Source organism: Camelus bactrianus, chromosome 19, assembly GCF_048773025.1.
Source record: "Camelus bactrianus isolate YW-2024 breed Bactrian camel chromosome 19, ASM4877302v1, whole genome shotgun sequence".
NCBI lineage: Eukaryota > Metazoa > Chordata > Mammalia > Artiodactyla > Camelidae > Camelus > Camelus bactrianus.
This window is the reverse complement of record NC_133557.1, coordinates 32,531,861-32,554,753: the sequence shown is the minus strand read 5'-3', so window position 1 is coordinate 32,554,753 and position 22,893 is coordinate 32,531,861. Positions and strand designations below refer to the sequence as shown.

General features: G+C 59.9%; 2 protein-coding genes across 9 annotated transcripts; one reads left to right on the top strand and one right to left on the bottom strand.

Moving 5' to 3' along the window:
- Positions 1–25: 25 nt before the first annotated feature.
- Positions 26–9,447, bottom strand: BIRC7 (baculoviral IAP repeat containing 7). Of its 5 annotated transcripts, none has more exons than XM_074347606.1 (11): positions 8,867–8,943; positions 8,232–8,293; positions 7,505–7,596; positions 4,260–7,030; positions 3,356–3,455; positions 2,977–3,055; positions 2,843–2,888; positions 1,840–2,043; positions 1,484–1,555; positions 1,082–1,346; positions 186–393 (listed from the first exon to the last, which is right to left on the bottom strand). In XM_074347606.1, exons 4-10 carry the CDS (start codon positions 4,585–4,587, stop codon positions 1,087–1,089), a joined length of 1,089 nt encoding a protein of 362 aa, XP_074203707.1. In that variant the 5' UTR covers positions 4,588–7,030; positions 7,505–7,596; positions 8,232–8,293; positions 8,867–8,943; the 3' UTR covers positions 186–393; positions 1,082–1,086. The 5 variants fall into 5 exon arrangements, with proteins under 5 accessions (XP_074203710.1, XP_074203707.1, XP_074203708.1 ...); XM_074347607.1 differs by having other exon boundaries at positions 4,260–5,101; XM_074347609.1 differs by lacking the exons at positions 4,260–7,030; positions 7,505–7,596 and having other exon boundaries at positions 26–393; positions 8,621–8,982.
- Positions 9,339–22,130, top strand: YTHDF1 (YTH N6-methyladenosine RNA binding protein F1). 4 transcript variants are annotated; one of them, XM_074347601.1, is made up of 6 exons: positions 9,345–9,479; positions 9,681–9,705; positions 10,774–10,853; positions 16,608–16,647; positions 17,545–19,059; positions 21,180–22,130. In XM_074347601.1, exons 3-6 carry the CDS (start codon positions 10,780–10,782, stop codon positions 21,204–21,206), a joined length of 1,656 nt encoding a protein of 551 aa, XP_074203702.1. In that variant the 5' UTR covers positions 9,345–9,479; positions 9,681–9,705; positions 10,774–10,779; the 3' UTR covers positions 21,207–22,130. The 4 variants fall into 4 exon arrangements, with proteins under 4 accessions (XP_074203704.1, XP_074203703.1, XP_074203702.1 ...); XM_074347600.1 differs by having other exon boundaries at positions 9,346–9,479; positions 9,678–9,705; XM_074347603.1 differs by lacking the exon at positions 16,608–16,647 and having other exon boundaries at positions 9,339–9,479.
- The last annotated feature ends 763 nt before the right edge of the window (positions 22,131–22,893 follow it).

Below are 22,893 nucleotides of genomic sequence, written 5' to 3'. Positions count from 1 at the left end.
CTGAGATGCAGGGGCTTGTGGGGTATTCACAAGTTTAGTTTCAGGAGTGGCCCAAGGCCAAAGAGAAGAACCAGGGAAAGTGGGGAGCGAACGGGAGGGGCAAATAGCCTGGAATGGGACAGACCGTTTGGGGCAGGGTAGTGGGGAGGGGCTGGAGGTTCTGGAACAGAGGCTGCAGAGCACTGTCCAAGGAAAACCCACACTTTATTTCGACTCTTCCAAAGCTTCCACAGGTAGGCTCCCACCCCCTCCACCAAGCCGTCCACAGCTCCCTCTTCCTCGCTGGGCTGGTCAGTGCTGGACACCAGCTCAGCCATCCCCAACGGGCCGCCGAGTGGGCCAAGGGACAGGCTGAGCGAGTGGGGTGCCCTCCTGGAGCGGTACTCACAGCTCCTGGAGGGGAGGAGGTGGGAGCAGCAGCTCCAGTTGGCTTGTCCACCCGGCTGGGACCCCTCAGCCCTGAGAGGTTCCTTCCCTGCTACTTCCACCCCGGAAGATTCTTGGGGAGATCCTGGAGCACAGAGACCCTGAGAAGGCCGTGGCTCCTGCCCCCACCTCCGTGACGCCGAAGGGCCCCCCCCCCCCACACCATGCATTTCCATCAGGACTCTGCTCCCAAGTTGGGATCCCTGTGGGGTCCACGCTCAGGCAGACCCCAGCCCCCTCCCCTTGACAAGGGCGGCATGTGCTCTCCATACACCCCCGAAGCTGAGCAACCCTCGGCCAGGGTGCCGCCCTCTATGCCCGGCTGGACGGGTGGCACCATCCCTCTGAGCACTAAGAAACCCGGGCAGAGATGTGCCCAGTGGGTGTGGCTTAACACGCCCAAGCAGGGTGGCAGTGGCCGCCTGGGATGCTGCGTTGAGAAGAATTCAGTGCAGGTACCCAAGCACCAGGGGGAGTGGACGGGCAACGTCTGTGGGGCCAGGGAGGTGGCGGGAGTAAGTAGTGCCATCTCCTGCCCCCCCCCCGGTCCCTGCGACGCTGGGCCACCATCAGGACCACAGGAGACGGCATGCTTGTGGTCACTGTCCAGGCCTGTTCCAAAATCTCAGGGGGAGCCTGGTGTCCAAACACTCACCTGGCCTAGGACAGGAAGGTGCGCACGCAGCTGCCAATGGGGGCCCTGCAGATGGGGCACAGCTGCAGGCTGGGTGCGCACTCGGCACAGGCCAGGTGGCCACAGGGCACGAAAACAACGGCCACGGTGCGGTCCAGGCACACGCGGCAGGTCCGCTCCTCCCGCAGGCGCTGCAGCTGTTCCTCTGCATCCCGCGCTCCTGGGGACTCTGGGGCCACCAGCACCCACTGGGCCTGGGCTCCACCCGCTTCTCCACAAGGGCGACCTGTGACACCATCCCCACACCCTGACCTCAGCCCTCTGTGTTGGCAGATGTGGGAGGCGGGCCAGACCAGGGGTGGCCGCCCCCACCGCAGGAGGCAGGAGGCCCGGCCCCACTCCCACCCTAGGCGCCCCCTCCACCTGGCTCCCTGGCTCCTTCCAACGGGGCCTCTCTTCTGGGCACGGGCAGCTCAGGCCCCAGGTGGACAGGAGCTGTGGGCAGTTAGAAGAGCCTTAAGGCCCAGGTCCCCGGGGAGGTAAGGCCTGGCCCAGAGACAGCCGGCTGCAGGCGAGGTCCAGTTCTGACTGGCAGTACAGCCCCTGCCCCCACATCTGCCCCCCGCCCCGCCCAGCGCGCCAGAATCCCAGCTCCCCCTCCACACCGGGGCGCTCTGCCTGTGCAGCACCTCACGTGGTGCCATGGACACTGTGTGCCGGGCACTGTGGGAGCAGTGAGGCAGGAAAGGTGGGGGCAGTGTCCAGAGAGGCGGAGGTACCTCTGGCCCCCACAGCCCGGCCCCTGTCCTCCTCCTGGAGCAGGTCGGCCACCAGCTGGGACGCGGATACGCTGGTCGGCACCGCCCGGCGGTACCTGCGCTGCAGCAGCTGCCACACTTGGCCCTGCCCGAAGCCCATCCCAAGCACGGCCTGCACGGCGGGGCACTGGCTCCACGCGGGCCACTCCTGGCTGTCCCCAGCATCTGCAAGGTAGTATGAGGGGTGCTGGACCCAGGGCAGGCAGGGCCCAGGGCCTCGGGGTCCTGGGAAAGAGGCAGTGGCCTGCCACTCTGATCCGTCACCAGGGCCACCTCCACGTGAGGGCCCCTGTGGCCATCATGGCTGCTCCAGCCATGCCCAAGTCAGGGCTGTGTTCCCAGTGCCTGGATCAGAGGTGCCCCCACACAGGGAAGGTGACAGGCCTGAGACCAAAGCGGCCACAGACAGTCCTGCGACACACCAGGTGCTGCTCCCGGGGCATCACTGGACCCCGTTCAATCCCAAATGAGGTTGGCTCCATCCCATTTCACAGCTCAGAGCACTGAGGCTCAGAGAGCAGAATCATGTGTTACAGGGCTGGGTGGAAGCACGGGACCTGAACCCTGGAGCCCCTCAGACCCTACCCCACTGGGTCCTGAGCACCACACGGGAAGCAGAGCTCAGCACGGCGGCTCCTCTGTGTGCTGGTGACTCTGGCCAAGTGAGCTCTTGAAGGGTGACTGGCAGACACACCGGCAAAGGCCGCCCCTCTCCACGCCCCCGTGGCCACCTTTGGGAATGGCCGTGCCCACGGTGGCCAGTTCTGTGGTCGTAGGGGATGGCTTTGGCTTCACTGGAGTCCTGGACGCACACATGGTGTCTGTGGAGCCCCCCCATGAGGCCAGCTCAGACCCCTTCACTCTCGGCTGTCCTGCGGAGGTTAGGGGGCACCCGACAGCCCCAGCCACAGTCAGGCTGGAGATGCCCAAGGGAGCAGGGCCCAGGCCGCGCACCCTGGCTCACCTGAGGGGGCAGCTGGACCCGTGTCTTCTGGTTCCTCTGATCGGTCCTGGAAGGACCAGAGAACATTTGTGGAGCAGGGTGGGAGGGACCCGTTCCGCCTGCCCCCCAAAGCCCTAAGAACAGGCAGAACTCACCCAGGAGCCTGGCGGGCAACAAGACTCCTGGACGCTGCAGACAAAGTCCCTTCCTTTTGTCCGGAGCAGGAATTCACACCTGAGGGAGCAGGTCAGGAGCCCCGTGGCCAGTGGGCCTGCCCTGTCAGAGAGCCACCCCCACCAGGTCCAGGGCAAGCCCTGCAGACCGCCTGGCAGGGATGGCGCCATCATCTACCGCTCCCCCAGACTCCCCGCAGGAGACACTTGGGGCTGCTGCGTCGGGGTCTGTTGAGCATCAAGGAAGAAACAGCACAAGTGCCATCTGGATGGGGCCCCGTCCCTGAGACCCTACACCCCGGGACACGGCAGGGGAGGCTGGTGCACGCCCAGCCCCAGGACCCCCCCACAGAGCCAGTACCTGGGGAACCACCGGGCGTGCTCCGTCCAGGGGTCATCTCCTCGTTCCCAGCTCTGCAGACCTCCGTAGCAGAAGAAGCAGCGAACCTTGTCCTGCTGGCCTGGGGCAGAGCAGAGATGCTGGCCCCTCACACGGCCAGGAGTGTCCCCCAAGGCTGGGGTTGGGGGTTCCCACTGGCCTCTGCCACCCCCTTGCCCTGCATTCTCCTTGGAATTCACTCGTGCCTGTTTTATTGCAGGGGGAACGGGGGTAACAGTGGCTGGAGCACTTGCCAGAATCGAGGCAAATGTTTGGTGAATGTTCGGGAAGGGAATGCAACTGCTGGGTGTCTGTGCTGTTCACAGAGAGGCTGAGGGACGGGCCGCCCAGCCAGAACATCCCGTGTCACTGCAGAGCTTTGGAGACAGAAGTGCCCCCAACACCTCCACCCTAGGCGTCACCTCCTCAGGATGGATTCCCAGTGACCACAAGAAGGGACTGTTTGCTGCCAGGCTTGGTTTTAGAGGCTGACACCACCCGGGGGTGGGGACCCCGCATCTCTGCCCCTGCAGCCCTCACCTCTGTCTCACCCCATGCTGTCAACAGACTCATCCTCTTAGAGCCTGTCCCTGGCCCCCAGGGGCCCTGCGGATGCCCCCCACCTCCTGCTTCTCCTTCGGCCCCCACTGTCCCACCACTGACCCCTGACACCAGGGTCCATCTGTGCTGTTCTGGCCTCTCCCCGGGTGCACTTAATCTGAAGCACGAGCCCAGGAGAGACCCTAGGGCCGGGGACAGGTGTGGAAGGGCCCTGCGGCCCTCTGCATCAGGCCAGCACCTCCCTGCCATGGGGGAGGGGCTCCGTGGAGAAGGTGGAGCCCCAGCCCGGGAGGGTCCTGGATGGCCCCAGGCCCTCAGGACTCACCCGTGTGGAAGAAGCCGGCGGCAGCCAGCAGCTCGGGCTGTACCGCGCTGGTCAGCGGCCAGTCATAGAAGGAGGCCAGCCGCAGCTCCTCGGAGCCCATCCCGGGGAAGGCGGGCCTGGCAGACAAGGCCCCAGGCCCCTCTTCCTCCTCCTCCTCTGCCAGGGGGCGCAGCTGGCTCAGGATCTGCCCATCCGTGTGGTCCTGGCGCTGGGTGTGGCCACACCGAAAGTGGGGCTCACGGTGTCCCTCATTAGGGCTGCCGCCAGCTACCCAGTGGCTCGGCTCCGGGCCACAGTACTGACTTTTGCCCCTGTTCTCCAGCCCCATAGAGAAAACAGCAGTCCTGACCAGTTCTGCAGCCGCGACGGGGCCCCTGGACAGCCAGCCCTGGAATGTGCCCAGCCAGCCCGCCTCGGGGCTCTTGGTCCCTGGGCCCTGCCCGTAAACAGCCGTGGCCTTCGCTTCCAACAGCTGGGCAACGGGGCAGGAACAGTCCTGTCCACCAGATGCCCCCAGGGGCTGGGAGGGGCCCTGGGGCCTACCACCTTCTGGAAGGGTCCAGTGTGACAGCCCGTGTCACATGCTCCCTGCAGTGGGAGGTGTCATGGGGCTCCTGGGCAGGGGCCTCAGCGGGTGGGGCCGCCGTTGGGGCTGCAGCCCTCACTCCACGCTTCAGGGGAAGGTGGTGTCTTGGTACAAGGGGAGGGGCCAGAGCACAAAGACCCCTCCCGAGGCAGCAGAGGGCTGGTCCTGGCTCTGGGACCTCCGGGGAGGGGAGGGGAGAAAGGGTGGGCTTTGCTGTCGGTTGGCTCTGAGTTCCTGGGCCAGGCGCCAGGGGGCTCTGAAAGCAGAAGGTTCCAGGTCACCTGAGCCAGGCAGGCAGTGCCGCCCAGGAGGGGAGGGCAGCCTCCTCTACAGGGACGACACGGGGCAGCCAAGGCAGTCACGTGGGCGGTGGGAGCCATGTCTGCTGTGGTTCTCTGTGGGGTCACGAGAGCCTGGGCCAGAGTGTCATAACGTTTGGTGGAAATCGAGCGAAAGGGGTGGAGGGAGGGGGAAGGATGGGTTTTATTTCACTCCCCCTTAGAGAAGGATGCTCTGCACTGCCTCATCTCCACTCTGAGTAGAGCTCTCCAGAGCAGACCCTGAAACCAAGGCCAGGGTGTAAGAACTTTATTTGGGGGTCACTGCAGGAAGCAGCAGGAGGCAGTGGGCAACATGCCAATGCTGGGTGTATGCCAGAGGGGTCCTTGCCGTGGGTTCCCCTCCTGGGGGCCTCAGAGCCTGTGCACCCCTAGCCGCTGGGCCCAGTTCCCTGGCTCTGGGCAAGTGGCCAGCGGGCAGAGCCACAAGGGGCCAGCAGAGGCCGCCTGGGGAGAGCGAGAGCCAGGGCAGACCCAATCCTGGGCTCCTCCCACCCAAGGGCTGAGGCTGGACCTCCAGACCTTAACCCAGCTATGGGCCCGCGTGCAGCCATCTGGACCACAGCTTCAGGGCTGTCTTCCCAGCCCAGTCCACATCACTGGGGCTTATTAAATCAGACGATTTCATGGGCATGTGTGGCCACAGGCCTGGGCAGGAAGATCGGCCTGTCCCTGCAGATGATTCAGCACAGCTGAGCCTGGCTCCTTCCTGCCCTTCTCCAAGCCCAGGTGCCCCTTGAGGCAGAGCTGGGAGGCTGGGGGTGGGTGGAAGACATGACATGGGGCTTGACATGGGAGGAGGGAAGGCTGAACGGTGGCCTTCTTGTCTCAGTCCTGCGGACCCTGAAATGTTCACTGACGGGACAGACCACCTCATCTGGAGACGTAAGAGGTCCCATCTCCAGCCCCAGATCCCAGCCCAGGGCTCCAGGGGATTGCTGGGTTCCGCTTCAGGAAGGGCTGGATCAGGGAGCTTGCTAACCATAACCATGGTCAGCAGGTAGCAGGCCTCCAGGGAAAGCTGAACTGATAGGCTGCAAGGGTAAACGGGTACTGCCTATCCCAACTCCATGTGGGCTGAGTTCGGGGGTGGGGGTGGTGAACAGATTACAGGGGCTCAAAACCTCTGTCTTTCTGCCTCTCCCTCTCTCCTTCACACTCTGTAGATTTTCAAGCTCACAAGGAGGCCCTTTTTGGGGCAGGGCGTCTCAGGCATGGGTCGAGCAGAGCTCTTGCAGACAACTGATGACCTGGCTGGGCCCCAAGTGGCCCCAGGGTGAGCATGAGGTGCAGAGGAGCCGTGGAAGGGTAGGGCAGACCACTCTCACGGGAGAAGAAAGGAAGAAGCAGCTGAGCGTGCTGTGCAGAGGGCAGGGAAGGGTGCCACAAGCAGAGGGAACAGCTGCAGTGGAGGCTTGTCTGGTTGGTCCTCAAGGGCACTAGAGGCACAGGGAGGTGCAAGGCTGTCTAGGGCAGGTCAGGGGGACCCTGGAGCCAGTCAGGAGGTGCTAGCTGAGGTGCGAGGTGGAAGGCTGTCTTCATCTGCAGGCCCCTAGAAGCCAGCCATTGAGGGACCCATGGCCAGGGCCACCGCCCCTTAGGCCCCACCCCCAGCTCCCTGCTGGGGAATCGGCACAGCCTCTCTTGGGGGCAACCTGCCAGATCTGACAACATGCAGGTGGCCAATGTGAGTGCCTTCTGACCCAGGGACCCCCCTGCAGGAACCTCCCTCCAGGGGTCCTTACACAGCTGTACAATGGAACCTGAACAGGCTGCGAGAGACCTTCCGTCTTCCACCCTGTACTTTCGAGTACGAAGACGAGGGTTTTAACCACGTGCCCATATGCCTTTGAAATAAGTAGAAAATCAAATCTCTTTAAATCAATGCTGGCAATGTATACACCATCCCATACCAGCTGGGTCCGGCAGAGAGGGGGTGCCTGAAGGTAGAGGGTCCAGGATGGGGTGGGTTCTCTCTGCCATTGGACCTGCAGGGGAGGAGACCTCTGTACCCCGTGCCTGCATGGACTCAGCTGCTCCTGGAAGCTGGAGGATGGCCAAGGGTCAGGTGGGGAGGGCAGGAGCAGAGGGTTCTGGACAGTGGGAGAGCCCATGGGTCCCAGCACAGACCCTGGGGCTGGGCCATCTTTGCCCCAGAGGTTCTTGTGCTGTTCCAAAGCCTGAGCTGGTCAGTGTCATTTGAGGCCCCTACCACACCTACTTGTGCCAGGAACTACTCTGTCCCCAGCTTGCTGGACCCGGGCCTCCCTGTCCCAGAGAAGCTGGGCTGGAAAGGTGAGACTGGAGCAGTTTTCTCTCACCTTCTTCACAGCTGGACCATGGTAGTGGTGCTCTGCAGTTACAGGAAGCTCGCTCTAGACTCCTTGACACCAACCTTCCTGTGTCCTCATGCCTGGCAGAGGAAAAGGCTTCCCCTGAGGCTGATCTGAGGGCTTCAGCCACCAGTGCTGGGCCCACATAGTCCCTTCATAGGGCTTTTGGGGTCCCATGTTTCCTGCCAGCTGGGACCACGCTGCCCCCTGCCCTGGACGACCCTCGCTCTCCCCCTTCACTGAGATCAGTGAGGGACACTGCCAGATTTCCCAGCTGGCAGGGTGGCAGCCTGGAGGGTAGTGGGGAGGTGGTGGCTACCAGATCCTGTCTGCCCCTTCCCCGGTCAGCAGGCTGGTCTGACCACACCTCCTCAGGCCTCAGTTTTGGGGGCTACTCCTTTCACTGCTCAGTCCTATAGCTCATCTCCAACTTTTTCAGTGGACATCACCTGTGATCCTTGTACTGGCTGAATAGTGTCTCTCTGTTACCTGGAAATGTGATCTTATTTGAAAACAGGGTCGCTGCAGATAGAATGAAGTTAAGATGAGCTCATACTGGAGTAGGGTGGCCCTAAATCCAATGATGTATGTCCTTATAAGAAGAGGAAGAGTCAAGACACAACACACTGAGAAGACCATGTGATGATGGAGACAGAGCACCAAGGACACCTGGGGCCACCAGAAATGGAGAGAGCCAACATTCCAGGCCTCTTACCTTCAGCAGGACAAGGACAGGACCCAGACCTGGGCCTTGTGAGGGTGGTACACCTGCCAGAGCTGGAAAAGAAGAAAAGACCCACTTGGAAGCCATGCTGGGAAGTAGTCACAGGGGCCCAAGAGCCAGGAGGGACATCCAGGCTGGAACCTTCCGTGGGTTAAGGCATGGAAGTGAGTAGGAAGTGGGAACTGGGCTCCCTTCAGGAAGCTGGAGCCAAGAAGGGGCTGTCCACCCCTGAACAGAGACCAAAAGGCCCAAAAGGGCGCCATGCAGAGCTGACCTCTCTTTTCCTTCCCGTGGTGAAACCCGGAGTCAAGAATCTAACATGCAAACTGGTTATAAACTGGGGAGCCCCTTGTAGATCCAAGAGTGCTTGCAAAGCCGACCTTCAGGGAGGCCCGAGCCCAGGGCTCTACCGGGACAGCTGCTGCAGAAACCAAGGAGCCGCCCCGAGGACAGCAAAGCTCGGCGCCTGGGCGCCCCTCCGAGGGATGCCGGCGGGGCGTTTGGGGCGAGCAGCAGGGTACAGTGGACTGCAGCCTGCTGTAAGTGGCTTTCGGAGTGGCTGCACTTGCTGGCTTCGCTTCTCCCCGTCCCGGGGACCAGCGCAGGGGTGTCATCGGGCCCACTACCTGAGCCAGCCAGCGGCTGCAGGCGCCGAGACTCTGCAGCACCACTGCCCACGCTGCGGCTGCGCGCTCGAGGCCCAGTAGGTGACCCCCTGAGTCGCGGCCCCCGCAGCGCCATTGGACACGCCCACGTGACTTCCGGGGCTCGCCCCGCCCCTGAGCCGCCGCGCGAGACTGGGCCCTGGGCGCGAGATCCGTCCCGCCGGAAGGCGCTGCGCAGGCGCGGCGCGTGGCAGCAGGTCGGCCTCCCAGCCTGCCCCGCGCGCGCTGACGTCGCGCAGCCTCGTTCCGGTCGCCGCCGCTGCTGCCGCTGTCGCCGTCGCCGTCGCTGCTGCCGCCGCCGCCGCCGCCGCCGCCGCCATTGGAATCAGCACCTGGTCAGTGCGTCCGGTCCTGCTCGCCGCCCTGCGCCCGGCCCGCCCGCGGCCTGCGCGCCCAGCAGCCGCCGCCGCCGCCGCCGCCCGGCCGGCCGGCGCCCGGGAAGGAGGCGGCGGGCCCGGGGCCGCGAGAGCGCGGGTGACAGACCCGGCCTCGCGGGGAGGCCCGAGCCGGCGGGCGCCCGGGCCCCGCGCCGCGCTGTTCATGAAGCATGTCGGCCACCAGCGTGGACCCCCAGGTAGCGGCCGGGGTCGCGGGCCCGGGGGCCGGAAGCCGGGAGCCGGGGTCGCGGGGCCAGGGACCGGGCCGGCGTCGCCTGTGACCGCGGGCCCTTCGTGCCGGAGCGCGCCGCCTGCCTGGGAGGGGTTCTCGTGAATAACTTTGTGTTTCCTTTTCCTGGCTTTTGTCCACTCGCACGTCCGGGCCTGCGGGGAAGCAGCGAACAAAAGGACAAGATAATAAAGGTGAGCGGAGCCGGGACGGGCCGTGCGGGCCCCGGGGCGGAGCGGGAAGCGGGGCTTGTTGGGAATCGGGCGCTCCGTGCGGAGTAAGAGCAGGGCTCCGGAGAGGCGCCTGGAACCGCCAAGTTTTCCACGCGCAGGTTCAGGGAGATGCAACTTTAGGTTGGGATACTTGGGGAGATTTAACGGGCTTAAAATAGACTTTTCAAGAGATGAATAAACAGGTGGTTAGAGAATTCCATCTTCCTTTCCTACCGCTAGATGCTTGATTTGAATGGGGGAGGGGACCCTGGCCAGGGCCTTGCCTGTCTGTGCCCCAGGTGTGGGGCTGACTCTGGGTGACTTGCCAGCCCTTGGCCCTGTAAGCTAGCTCTTACTCTGATAGCTGGAACCCTTGTGATCTGTCTTGAGGCAGACCCCCAGGACTCATTCTTGTGAGAACTAGTGACTCTGCTTTATGTTTACTCAGAAGATTGTTTTTAACACGTGTGTGTGTGTGTGAGAGAGAGACTCGGGTGTAAGCAGATACGGTTCATCGTGTTTTAAGATTGGAGAAGGCCCAGCACTTCCTTACCTCCCCCTTCCTTTCCTGGCTGGGCACGGTGACAGAGGAAAATGAGAACAGGGCAGATAACAGCACGTTCACCAACGCCTTGTTCTGTCCCACTCTCTTCCCAGCCACGCTGCCCTGCGTTTCCTGGTCTCCTCTCCTCACGTGAACAGCTAGGCTTTGGGAAGCGCCATTCTCTGTGTGGTACACGTGGGTCTCAGACCACATCATCTTTACCAAAACCTGGCTACGAGTGCCTCACATTATTTTGTCTGCACCTCTGTTTTGTCAGCATTTACCAAATTGCAGTTAATTTTTATCAGAAAGGTAGCTTAAGTTATTGAAAGTTGTGCATCATCTTTGTAATTAGTTGTGTAAGTACCAGTTTTGTAATGACTGTTTTTAAGTAGAAGCAACGACTACTAGGAATTGATGGAGATAAGCCTTATTACCTTTAATTTTCATGCTTAAAAGTAACTTTTTGAAATTTAAATGTAGTATTTTGCAATTTCTCGTTTTAGTACAAAATGGTTCTTTGCATCAGAAGGACACAGTTCATGACAATGACTTTGAGCCCTACCTTTCTGGACAGTCAAACCAGGTGAGTTTATCTTTCTTAACATGTATTTTTCCATTAGTTTTGTAACACAAGTTTACTACCGTAAATCCGACTTTTATTATCCTAAACAACAAAGAAGTGGACTATAAAATGTTGTAAATGACGTCCTACTGGGGCTGGCGTTTGACCGGAGTTCTAGTTGGCCTCAGCATTGGCGGGCAGTGATAACACTGCGTTTGACAGAGTGGAGGTGTGCATGGTTCTCTGAGGTTGTCTGGTGACTTTGTGTTAGCTCTGGACAATTGGAATTGTGGACTGGGAGAGCAGCTAGGAGCAGGACTCTGGAGTGAGACTCTGGCCCTGGGTTCTTCACTCCAATGATGACTGTGTGACACTGCCTCAGTGGCTTGCCCTCTCTGTGCCTGCTTCCTTTTCTGTAGGACAGTTCACAGTAGCTCCTGATAGAACTGGGGAGGCTAAGACTAGACAGTTTGTGTAGAGCTCAGGGTGGTACCTGGGTAAGTCAGTGCCACTTGGTTTTCTTAGGTATTTCAAGGTCTCTCAGCATTGGCACTGAGGATGTTTTGGACTGAAACAGGCTTTGTTCTGGGGGCTGTGCTGTGCATTGTCGGATATTTGGCAGCCTCCCTGGCCTTCGTTCATGAGATGCCACTAGTACCCCCTCCCCTGCCCCCTAATCACATGGTTTGGTTTTGGGACAACCAAAGATGTCTTGGCAGATGTCTCTGGGAGGCTGAATAGCCCTGGTTAAGACCACTTAGCTAGTTGGATTTAGGTTTAAGCCTAGTGTGTACTGCTTTTAAAATGTACTGTGCATGTTTGCTTTAGTATAAAACCAGGTTCTGCCTCTTCCTGTGGTGTAAACCTACTCAGCCTCTTTTCTTGCTAGTCTGCCCCTCTCTGAAGTGTCTTAGAACTTTTCTTCACCCTCCTCTTTCTTGCTGCACTTGGCAAGTCAGCAGCTGAGGGACCTGAGAGACCCTGTACAGAGGGGCCCCGAGAACCCACCCTCCTGGGCAGGATGAGGGCTGCACAGTAGAACTGGCTGCTCAGTGATGGGCGGTCAGCTGGAGGTAGTGACAAGGCAGTTTAGTGGACTTACTTTGTTGACCATCTTATTTCTCTTATGTAATTGGATCTAGAAGTGTTACGTGTTTAGTCTTATGTTTACAAGGCAGGAGCTTTTGTCACTCCGGAGGAGTTCCTTCCAGACAGAGTGGGTGATTTTCTGATATCAGAAGAGGGCCGGCTGTCCCCCGGGAGCCGTGTGGAAAGACCCCACAGGTTGGTGCTGTCAGTGAACAGCCTGAAAATGGCCCCTTCCTCCCGGATGTTAGATGTGCAGTTTTCAGCAAGATCAGTTCGCACAGTGAACCTGCTGAGAAGGCTCTTGATTGAGAACAGACTGTCCAGAAATGCCCGACTGCTGGAGGGCACAGGAAGCCTGTGACCGCCGGGGCTCTTGGATCCTCGTCGTCTCGTGGATGAGGAACCTGAGGGCCAGTGCCTCGTGCCAGGCGTGCAGCCGGGTTCTCTGGGTCCTGTGTCTGCCTCTCCTTTCTTCGCGTGAGCTGTGATGCAGTCAGGAGTCACTGGGGATGGTTGCTGCCTCTCCACGTGGACTCTGCCGGTGGAGGTTTAGGAAGGTGCTCAGACTGAGGATGTGCCGTGATGTCCAGCCTGACTGCTGGTGCGTGAGCCGGAGCAGTGGTGGCGTGGCCAGCAGAGGGAAGCGTGCAGCCCTGTTTGCGCCAGGTTCTGCTGAGGTGGTGCTGCTGCCAGGTGGACTGTGGCGAGAGGGCCCACTTGTGTACGCAATCCTCCCTCATGGAGCCAGCACCTCCGTCAGCTCTGCGATGCTCACCTGTCAGAACTCAGGTGTGGTTTCTAGTAGCCTCTTGGAGACACTGTGGCTTTCTGATTTGTGAAGCCTTCGTACTGAAGATGACTTGGAAAACATTTAGAAGCAGGCCGTCTAAGTTCAGTTGGTTAATGGTAATGCTCTGTAACGGGACTGTTGCGCTCTGGTGGCTGGTCCTTCCCCCAGGAAGGCTGGGGCCACTGCTCCCGGTGTGCATGTCCCTTCCTGGGGCTCCCGGTGCAGCACACGTTGGTCAGCTTTCCTGAAGCAGCGGGGTCCGGGTGGGGGCCCGGGGTGAAGGCGTTGGGTGGGGCTCTGCCGCTGCTGAGTCCTCCTGACTTTGTCCTCAGGGCCTGCCTCCTTTCCAGTCCTGTTTTGTTTTGTTTTTTCCCCCCGAAAGGACCCAGAAAAGTTCCTCTTCTGAGTTGTTGCAGGTGTGCCAGCCAACTGCCAGGCCGGGAGGGAACCGACGGGGCGCCTGCATCTACACTGGAGGCACTTGGCTGTCGATGGACTTGTCAGTGTGCCCGGTCACACCTGCCCGGTACAGAAGGGATAAAAGCGAACTTTTTATTCCTCCTTAACAATTCTGTTGTGCTTGGAGTGTAACGAGAAACACCGTACGAGAGCGCTCTGTGAAGGTACTTGTTTCGGGTCCCGGCGCCGGCCGGCCGTCTGTAACCAGAGGAAGCTGTACTGTTAGTCAAGTCTTGACCTATTGTGTGCAGAACCACCTGAAGTGCTGGGCATGTGTTTTACCACTTGAGGGCGCCGCGTGGCATCTCTTGGAGACCTGGTGTACAGTGTCTCTCAGATGCTATCTTGTGTGCGCTGGAGTTTGTGCCTCTGTACTCTCTTTGCAAGAAGCTTCTGCCTGGCATCCCTGACAGCGCCCTCCTTGACACCTGTGCTGTGTGCAGGGACCCTAGCCCACCTGTATTGTGAAAGCTGTCAGCAGGGTTTCTGTCAGGTTTTGGGTGGCAAGCACAAAGCTGGGCTAAATCGATACCTTTTCTTGGCGTTGGGGCCACTGTGAAGAGTCTGGGAGGAAGCTGGCATGTGACTCGCCGCTGGTGGGCCAGTGAGCCCGGGCAGCGAGGAGTGCCTGGTCAAGTGGGCACTGGCTGAGCATCCGTTTCCTGTAGCTGCATCTGAGAGCCAGGGACGTCCTAAAACACAAGGATGGTGCACACAGTAGGGGCTTCCGTCTGAAATGCAGCTAACGGTGCCTGAAGAGCGGTGACAGACCTCTTTGTGAGGTCACTCAGAACTGCTCGCCGAGGCAGGAAGCAGATGCAGGACTCCGAGGGGGGAACCAGCCGCACCCCCAGGCCTCTCCCCGGAGCCTGTGTCACTCGCTTTGTCACTGCTCCTCACTGCCCTAGGTGCTTTTCCTCTTTTACATAATTTATGATAGTCACTCCCCTCCCCCAAGTAAATGCTGCTCTGCAGACTCCAGAGGTGTTCTCTTTGCCTTGAGGTTCTGAAGGGGCCTTTCTGTTTTTCCTTCCATTTGCCTCCTCTTGGTCACCTTAATGGCTGCGTCGCTTTACTGTTTGTGAAACTTAAAGCATTTGAGTAATTCTGGAATTATTCCTCCTAAGACAGCTGGGTTTAGGAAGCAGACATTTCCAGTGTAAAATAGATGGTTCTGGTTGTTGAGGCTGAAAGGTTTTTTTTTTTTTAACGTGGGTGAGTGTTGGTAAGTATAACAAACACTTAATGATAGGACAGGCTTATGGCTTTATTGTCTTTTACTGTTCGTTCTTCAAAGAAAGTGACCTGGGAGTAACTGTCACGACTGCTTGAGCTTACTTTGGAGGGCACGTTTTGTCTGTCACTTCTGCCTTGGCCTAGGGGTGCAACGCTTGGGGCTGTGTTCCCTGCAGTCAGCAGACATTTTGCCGTGAAGACCTGCCGCCTCCCTTCTCTGAGGCCCTAAGTTGTGCAAAGGCTGTAACTAGAAGCCTCGTGCAGTCAGGGCGATGGCTTTATTGTTTTACCTGCTTTGTCCTCGAAAGAATTTTTTCCTGTGCTGCTCCTTTCACAAGACCCATGACCTGCCTGCTCAGAGGCATGAAGGCGTGGAATTTGTTTCCATCCCTTTGGCTTCTGCACCCGCGTCCCTAGCAGGTGAACCCACGCACTCTAGCTGGGCCTTGCGGCTGTCGCAGGAGCCAGGCCGGACAGCGTTTGAGCTACCGTGCTGAGTGTTTTGAGAGCCTGAGGCCAGGGCCAGTGGCTTCCGAGGGGCTGCCTGTGATCACGAGCGGCCCAACTCTGCAGTGCCGTTGGCGGGCTCACGTAGAGTTCATGTTTGAAACAAGTGTAGTTTTAGCTTTGCTGTAAGTTGAGGCCAGAACAGTCACCGCCACCTCCACCCCCCCACCCTGTGCTGCAGATGGCCTGGAACCACCTGGAACCACGCCCTCAAGGCAGCGAGGAGGGGAGGTGGTGCGGTGCAGACCACAGTGCTCGGGGAACACCTCCAAGTTCTCCTGCTGCAGAAGGAGCTCTGCCGGATCACTTGCTGCCTTGCTTTCAGAGTTTTGCAGGAAATGTGGCAGAGGTGGTGGGAAGTGTGCTGCCAGCAGGGTGGGGATGCAGGTGGGCTAAGGTCCCTGCACAAAGCCTGCTGTGTGCTGGTGGCCTGGCGGGGCCAGACAGCGTGGGCCGGGCTGGTATGGAGCCCAGCCCTCCAGGTAGCCCTCACCACCAGCCTGCTTGGCCACTCCTCTCCCAGATGCCGCCCTGCCTGGCCTTACCCCAGGGCTGGACGCAGGTTCCCGGTGATGCTGGCTGGCTTGTCTCCTCTTTCCCTTGGACAGTCCTGGCTGGAGGCGGCCGAGAGCCACCTATCCACACAGTGGTGCTGGGGTGACCGGGATGGTGGACTTGTCCATAAGTGGCTGGACTTGGGACGGACGTGAGGGGAGTTCAGGGCTAAGCATGACACACGAGAGCTCGCGTCCTGGGTTGCGTCCTGTCGTGGCTCAGGCTTACGTGTAGGTCAGAGTGAGGCGCTGGGTCTTTCGGGGAGCACAGTGCCGTGGCCCCGCTGCTGCCGCTCTGGTTTGTCCAGGTGGTTCGAATGCCGTGAAGCCCCTGGTCCTCTCTTCTCCCCAGGGCCTTCCTTGCGTGCGAGGGAAGTGCACTGATGCCAGGAGGGCCAGGCTGGCAGGAGGAGGGCTCCGAGTCAGAGGCCTGAGCCCCTGGGCCCGCCCCTCCTAACACATCCCCCAGTGGTCCCCTCTCCTCTGCCGCCTCTCCAGCGGGCCCAGGTTGGGCTGAGGCAGGCTGACCGAGAGGTTACGGTAAAGGGGCCAGAATCACTGAGGTCCTTTCCCCTGCATGTCCGTCCTGTTTCTTGTATCCCGGAGAATCTCAAGGGCACGTGTTAACAGGCAAACCGTTACCATTGCATTTGAAAAGGTGATTCTAGAATAATCTGCTGTCAAGTGGAGCAGCTGATGGGGAGGGGATCTGAGTCCTGAGGCCTCGAGAGCCCCAGGATGGGCAGGGAGGCAGGAGGTGGCTGTGCAGACCAGCAATGTCAGCGCTGTCTCATGCTGGGCTGGGACATGCCTGGGGACTGGCCTGACCTCCGCAGGGTCTTCTGGGGGATCCGGAGAGTGCCTGCCCGTTCTCATTCCCCATAAGCAGAGCTGCTTTCCTCTTGGTGTCCTGGACCCTCCCTGGCTGCCTTCGCCCGGCTCCCTGCCTGGACACCAGCCACCCTCTGCAGACGAGGTGGCAGGTGCTCTCTCCCGAACATGGGCGCGGGGTTAGGGAAAGAGTTTAAAGCCGCTGCTCTCCACGTAGAACTCTGGCTGCTCGGGGGACGTGGGGAGGGGCTGGGAGCGGCGTCACAGGCTGGAGGGCTCCACGTCTGCCCTGCTTTGTTTCCCTCACAGCCCTCCCGCTCCCAGGCCCCGGTCTGACCAGCAACCGCGGGTGAGTCTCCTTGAGCAGCCACCCTCCCAGAACTGGCTGCAGCTCTAAATCCGGCAGAAGTGAGGGATGCGCTGCGGCCTCAGGGTCCAGCGCTAAGAAACTCCTCCTGGAGGTTCCAGCTGCTGCACGGAGGCGGCTTCTCAGTGAGGGGCCCGGGCGAGGCAGGGGCTCCTGTGGTCCAGAGAACAGAGCGGGACACTCACTGGGCAAAGGGGCTGGACCAGCCGGGGCCTCCTCCGTCACCCGGCCTGCTCCGAGAGCCCCAGGCCATGCCCAGGAGACGGTGGGGACTAAGGAGGTGAGACCCTGGAACTCAGAGGCGGGCTGTCAGGAAAGGCCCGTGGAAGGGGCCTCGGGAATGGCCCTGGGTGGGTGGCAGGGGTCCTGTGGGTGGAGAGTGGGAAGGGGTGTCTAGATGCATAACTGTTGAACTTGAAGTCAGTCTGCAGGGTAAACGCCTGCAGTGCTGAACGTCCTGACTGCTGTGAGGAGTCTGCGGCTCTTCTAAAGCCTCCCCCCGTCCTCCTGGGCTGCCCGTGGCGGCCCGTGCTCCTCACAAGCTTTGCTGCCAGTGGGGCAGAGGGTAGCTCCTCACTCTAGGTCCCTTTAAACGGGCCTCTTCTTGAAGGTAAAGTGGGGACGTGGGGTGCTGAGTAGATTGTTGTCACCTGACTTGAATCCATGTCATTGCAAGTGATATTCTGTGTTTGGAGGTGACCAGCTGGACTGTCCCTGACCTCACCCTCACCTGTCCTTGGTGGGCTCCTGTTGGAGGTGGGGCTCGTGCAGGACAGGCCTGGTTTCCCATCAGCCTGCACTTAGGCAGGAGCAGTTGGCATTCCGGTGTCTCCTCGGTGTCGGGACAGCATCTAACGCGGCTCATGCTTGTTTCCGCAGAGTAACAGTTACCCCTCCATGGCCGATCCCTACCTGTCCAGCTATTACCCGCCGTCCATCGGATTTCCCTACTCCCTCAACGAGGCGCCCTGGTCTAGCGGAGGGGACCCTCCCATCCCGTACCTCACCACCTATGGACAGCTCAGTAATGGAGACCATCACTTTATGCACGATGCTGTTTTTGGGCAGCCTGGGGGCCTGGGGAACAATATCTATCAGCACAGGTTTAATTTTTTCCCTGAAAACCCTGCCTTCTCAGCCTGGGGGACGAGCGGGTCTCAGGGGCAGCAGGCTCAGAGTTCTGCTTACGGAAACAGCTACACCTACCCGCCAAGCTCCCTGGGCGGCACGATTGTGGACGGACAGACAGGCTTTCACAGTGACACCCTCAACAAGGCCCCTGGAATGAACAGCCTGGAGCAAGGCATGGTGGGCCTGAAGATTGGGGACGTCACCACCTCTGCGGTCAAGACAGTGGGGTCGGTGGTCAGCAGCGTGGCGATGACGGGCATCCTTTCTGGCAGTGGTGGGACGAACGTGAGCCTGCCGGTGTCGAAGCCGGCCTCGTGGGCTGCTATCGCCAGCAAGCCCGCGAAGCCACAGCCGAAAGCGAAGGCCAAGGGCGGCCCTGCGGTGGGGGGTGCACTGCCCCCTCCTCCCATAAAGCATAACATGGACATTGGCACCTGGGATAACAAGGGGCCTGGGCCCAAGGCCCCGGCTGCCCAGCAGGTGCCGGTCCCCCAGGTGGCCCCCCAGCCGACTGGGCAGCCTCTTCCCGCTCAGCACCCCCCTCTGGCCCAGCCGCAGTACCAGAGCCCCCAGCAGCCTCCCCAAACCCGCTGGGTCGCCCCTCGCAACAGGAACGCTGTGTTCGGGCCGAGTGGAGGGACAGGCGGTGACAGTAACTCCCTCGGGAACACGCAGCCCAGCTCTTCCCCGGGCGCGGAGTCCCACCCCATCCTGGAGAAGCTGAAAGCGGCCCACAGCTACAACCCCCGGGAGTTCGACTGGAACCTGCGGAGCGGCCGCGTGTTCATCATCAAGAGCTACTCGGAGGACGACGTGCACCGCTCCATCAAGTACTCTATCTGGTGCAGCACCGAGCATGGCAACAAGCGCCTGGACAGCGCCTTCCGCGCCCTGGGCAGCCGGGGGCCTGTCTACCTGCTGTTCAGCGTCAACGGCAGTGGTCACTTCTGCGGGGTGGCCGAGATGAAGTCACCCGTGGACTACGGCACGAGCGCCGGGGTTTGGTCCCAGGACAAGTGGAAGGGCAAGTTCGACGTGAAGTGGATCTTTGTCAAGGACGTGCCCAACAGCCAGCTCCGGCACATCCGGCTGGAGAACAACGACCACAAGCCGGTCACCAACTCCCGCGACACCCAGGAGGTGCCCCTGGAGAAGGCGAGGCAGGTGCTGAAGATCATCGCCGCCTACAGGCACACCACCTCCATCTTCGACGACTTCTCGCACTACGAGAAGCGCCAGGAGGAGGAGGAGGTGGTGCGCAAGGTGGGTCTGGGTCTCGGGAGGGCGTGCGCGGCCTCGGCAGCGATGGGCAGGCCCGCTTGGATGTCACCACATAATTTGGGATCCCTTGCCACGCTCACAGAACTCGATGGGGCCCACTCATTTTTGTGGGGAAAAGACAAGTTTGTCATTTATTGCCAGTTACTGCGATTCTCTGTTTTAGCTCTTGGGTATGAAATGAAACTGAACTACTGAATTTACAGGGACAGAACAGAGAGCGTCGCTAGTGAAACTTGAGGTCCCCAGCCGCAAGGAGCGGGCTCGCTGTGTGTGGTTTGTCATAAATGCTGTGACCTCTGGGTTGTGAAGCTGTGATGTGCTGAGGGATGATTTTCTGCCCCTAACCAGGTTGGTGTTTTGAGGAGCTAGTGTCCTGAAACGTGCATCGTGGCGTTTGGAGCCTTCGGTGCCCACGCTGGTGTGTCCGGGATCGGGAGTGAGGGAGGTGGCTATGGTCACGGGAGCCATGGTGCTTCTGGCTTTGAACTGCCCCTCCAGTGGGCTGGAGGGAGATGGGCCGTGCCACCAAGATGTTCCAGTTGACAAGCAGGGTTGTCCTCTGTCGCTTTGCTGTGAGGCTTCACTGGGCGCTGCTCCTCCCCCCTTGTGGCGGGGACGCTGTGGAAGCAGGTGAGTGGCCAGGGGCAGGATGCCTTTGTCCGCAGCTGACAGTGTTCGATTAAGTCCTGTTCCTGAGAGTGGCAGAGAAGAGCCCGCCCTGTTGCTGCCCTGGTGGAGCCTCAGAGATCCCAGGAGTCTGGTTTCCAGAGAGGGCTAGGGTGTGTCTTCACTCTGATGGGCACGGACGCCCTTACGACCCCGAGCGTGTCTGTCCTGGAGACTCTCAGGTCACCCTTTTGTTCATCATCTGGAGTTTGACTCCATTGTTTTCAAATGATTGGAAGTGCTTAAAATTGGGTCTTGTTGAGAGGTCAGGTGTGCTTGCCGCTTTGCAGGCGCGCTGGCCGTCCTGTACCTGGGCTGCCCGTCTGAAGGCGCGCTGCTGCTTTGGGGAAGCACCAGGTCTTGTGGCAGCTGGGTCAGACCAAGCCCCAGAAGCCTGTGGCTTTCAAGTCTAGAAACAGTCACTCCTTAGGGCGCTTAAAATAGTGCAGGTTTCCAGTGACAGTTGGAGTGAGCTGAGAGTTCCTCGGACAACTCGACTGGCCACGGCCCAGGGTCACTCCGTGAAAAGCCAGGTGAAGACAGAGGGTTAGGGGTGAGCCCTTGCTGGAGTGTTTGTTGTTGAGTGTCCCTCTCAGGAAGGAACTCTGCTTCCCATGAGGTTCAACTGTTTTGAGAAGAGCACGTCTCACAGTTGGAGGAGTGGAGGTGGTTTAGCAGTCAGGGTGCTCAGCCCGGGAGGCTGCCTGTCTGAGCTTGAAGGAGAGGTTGCCATCTGCTCTCCGGGGATAGAGGGCAGTGCCTGTGACTTTTTTTTTTTTTAGGAGAATGTAAAATACAGAGTTCTTAATTTTTCCAGTGTTTGGAGTTCAGGGTAGGGAGGAAATGTTAGTTGTTAGAGGAGTGACCATAGGTGCCCCTGTGGCAAGCCATGTCCTGGGTGATGACGCGGAGGGTGGGGGTTGGTGTCGCATTTCCCTGAAGACACGTCTGGTCCGTTCGCAGCAGAGGAGAGGCTTTCACTTGCATTGTGCGTTACACGAGTGGCAGTCCTGAGTGTTGGGAGCTGAGTCATCACCAGCCCGCGAGTGGTGCCCCCATCCTGGAGGGGCCAGAGGGAGCCGGACTCGGTGTGTCTCCTGCGAGTCAGTTGCGGCTGCGGCCCGACTAACGAACGAGAAGGCTGGCGGGTGTGGGGAGGACTGAGCGCTGGTCACAGGCTGGTCCTGCACGCACTGGGATGGGTGGTCCTCCTGATGGAGGAACAGACTGGCCAGGGGAGCCTTCCTCGCACAGGTGGCCGCTGCGGGTAGGTGGTTATCAGAGGCCAGGTCCCGCGCCCGGACCCCATGGCCTGGAGCTGCCGTGGCGTGGCGGTCCCAGCAGGGAGCTCGGGTCCAGACCTGTGGCCGCAGCCCTTGGGCTTTGGGGGAATTTGTGTGCACGGCATGTTCAACTCCTCTCCTTTCTTTTCACAGGAACGGCAGAACCGGAACCGACAGTGAGGCTCAGAGGGGTTCTCGCAGGTCTGCGGGGTGCGGCCCGGGTGGAGGGGCGTCTTGGTGCTGTCTCCGGCGGGGCTCCGGCCGGCCTCTCCTGCAGGCTCCACTGCTCATGTCTTACCTTCTTCGTAGTTTATTTTTGCCCAGATGGCTCTGCGTTTGTTTGTATTTTTTCTATGTATTAGAATGTTGGAAACTCACTCAGCAAAGGAGTGTTTCTGTCATCTTGTCAGTCAGACTGCCCTAATGTGAAATGTAAGTATCCTTGAAAACAAAATTCTAATACATCCCAAAGATTTATTATTATTATTTCCTTTCGGTGAAAATTATGTTCTTCTTCTTACACTCAGCCATTTCAGATTTCTGTATGAGACTCGGTTCTTGCCCCTTATACTTTACAGCGAGCGTGAGAAACCACGAGCCGTCTGCTGAGCTCCGCTGATGCGCTGCTCTCGAGATGCCAGGGTCAGCGGGCTGCGGCTCACCTTGTTTGGCTGGTTTGCCATCATTTTATCTTTGTTACCTATTATCAACCTAAAATGCCAGCCTGTCCGTTTGATTTCCACTAGGCAGAAGGACACATTTTAGTTGTTCAGATTTGGTGAACGTGCTGTTTCCTTGGGGCCCCCGCCTCCTACGGCCTTGCATGCCCAGAGGGGCTGCCGTGCTCCTGGGCGGGCAGTGGTGAAAGGCCCGGGCCTGGAGGGGCTCCTCGCTGTGTGCAGACTTTTACCTCCCCCTTTTCTCTGCGGAGCGTCCTGGCGCCATTTCATGTTTTTATACCAGTAATGCTGAGCTTTAAACGTCGGGTCTGGTAGGACAGACGGTGTGACAGGTGATGCCGCCGATTGTAAATTTCACCGTGTGTGTCTAATTTTTTTTCCTGAATGGATAAAAAAACAAAAAAAAAATCTTCTAGAAATTGAATTTGCCGGCATGTTTTGTGGACTAAGGGGCTGCTGAAGAGCTCGCCGCAGGAGCTGGAGTCGGAGTGTGAGAGCCGTGCACACGCCTGCCCCACACACGCCGCGCGCACGCGCCCGCGCGGAGGGCCACCCACCCAGCGTGCAGGTGCTGTCTGCGAGCTGCTCGCTCTGCGGGCCCTCGGGGCTGGGGTTTAAGCTGTTTCATTTAGACGTGTGTTCAGGGCGCTCGCTCTCGCTGAGCTGCTGCTGCCTGTGCGGGGTCCGGGCAGCGTCGGGGAGCCTCGCCTCTAGGAGAACACAAGCCTGACAATCGCCTGTTCGGCACGTCTGGCGCCGTCTCACTCTTCCGCCCTGCCTTACGGGCTGGCGACGGTTTAACTGCAGAGCCGCTGAAGGGTCCCTTTGCAGAAGCGTGTGTGTCTGAGTCTCCCTGCCGTCGCCTCCCAAGTGCTTGATGGTCAGGCTGCCTTGAAGAGGCGGTGGCTCCCAGCTCGAGATGTGGTCGCCCGGCCGATGCCCTGACACATGTTACCACCTCTTCCCGCGAGTCAGGGCAGCAGAGAGGGTTGGGGCCAGTTACCGGAAGTAGAGGCTGTGGCGGGTCAGTTACTGGCCGGCCTGGGTTCCTGGTCCGTAAGTGTCGCCTGGTCTGCAGGCTCCCCTGCCCCGCCAGCTCGCTTGCTGTCCCGGTGCTCGGGGTGTCTGGGAAGGAAGGGCTGTTGGGGGTCACGGTGTGGGAGGGGAGCTGGACCTCACGCCACCTT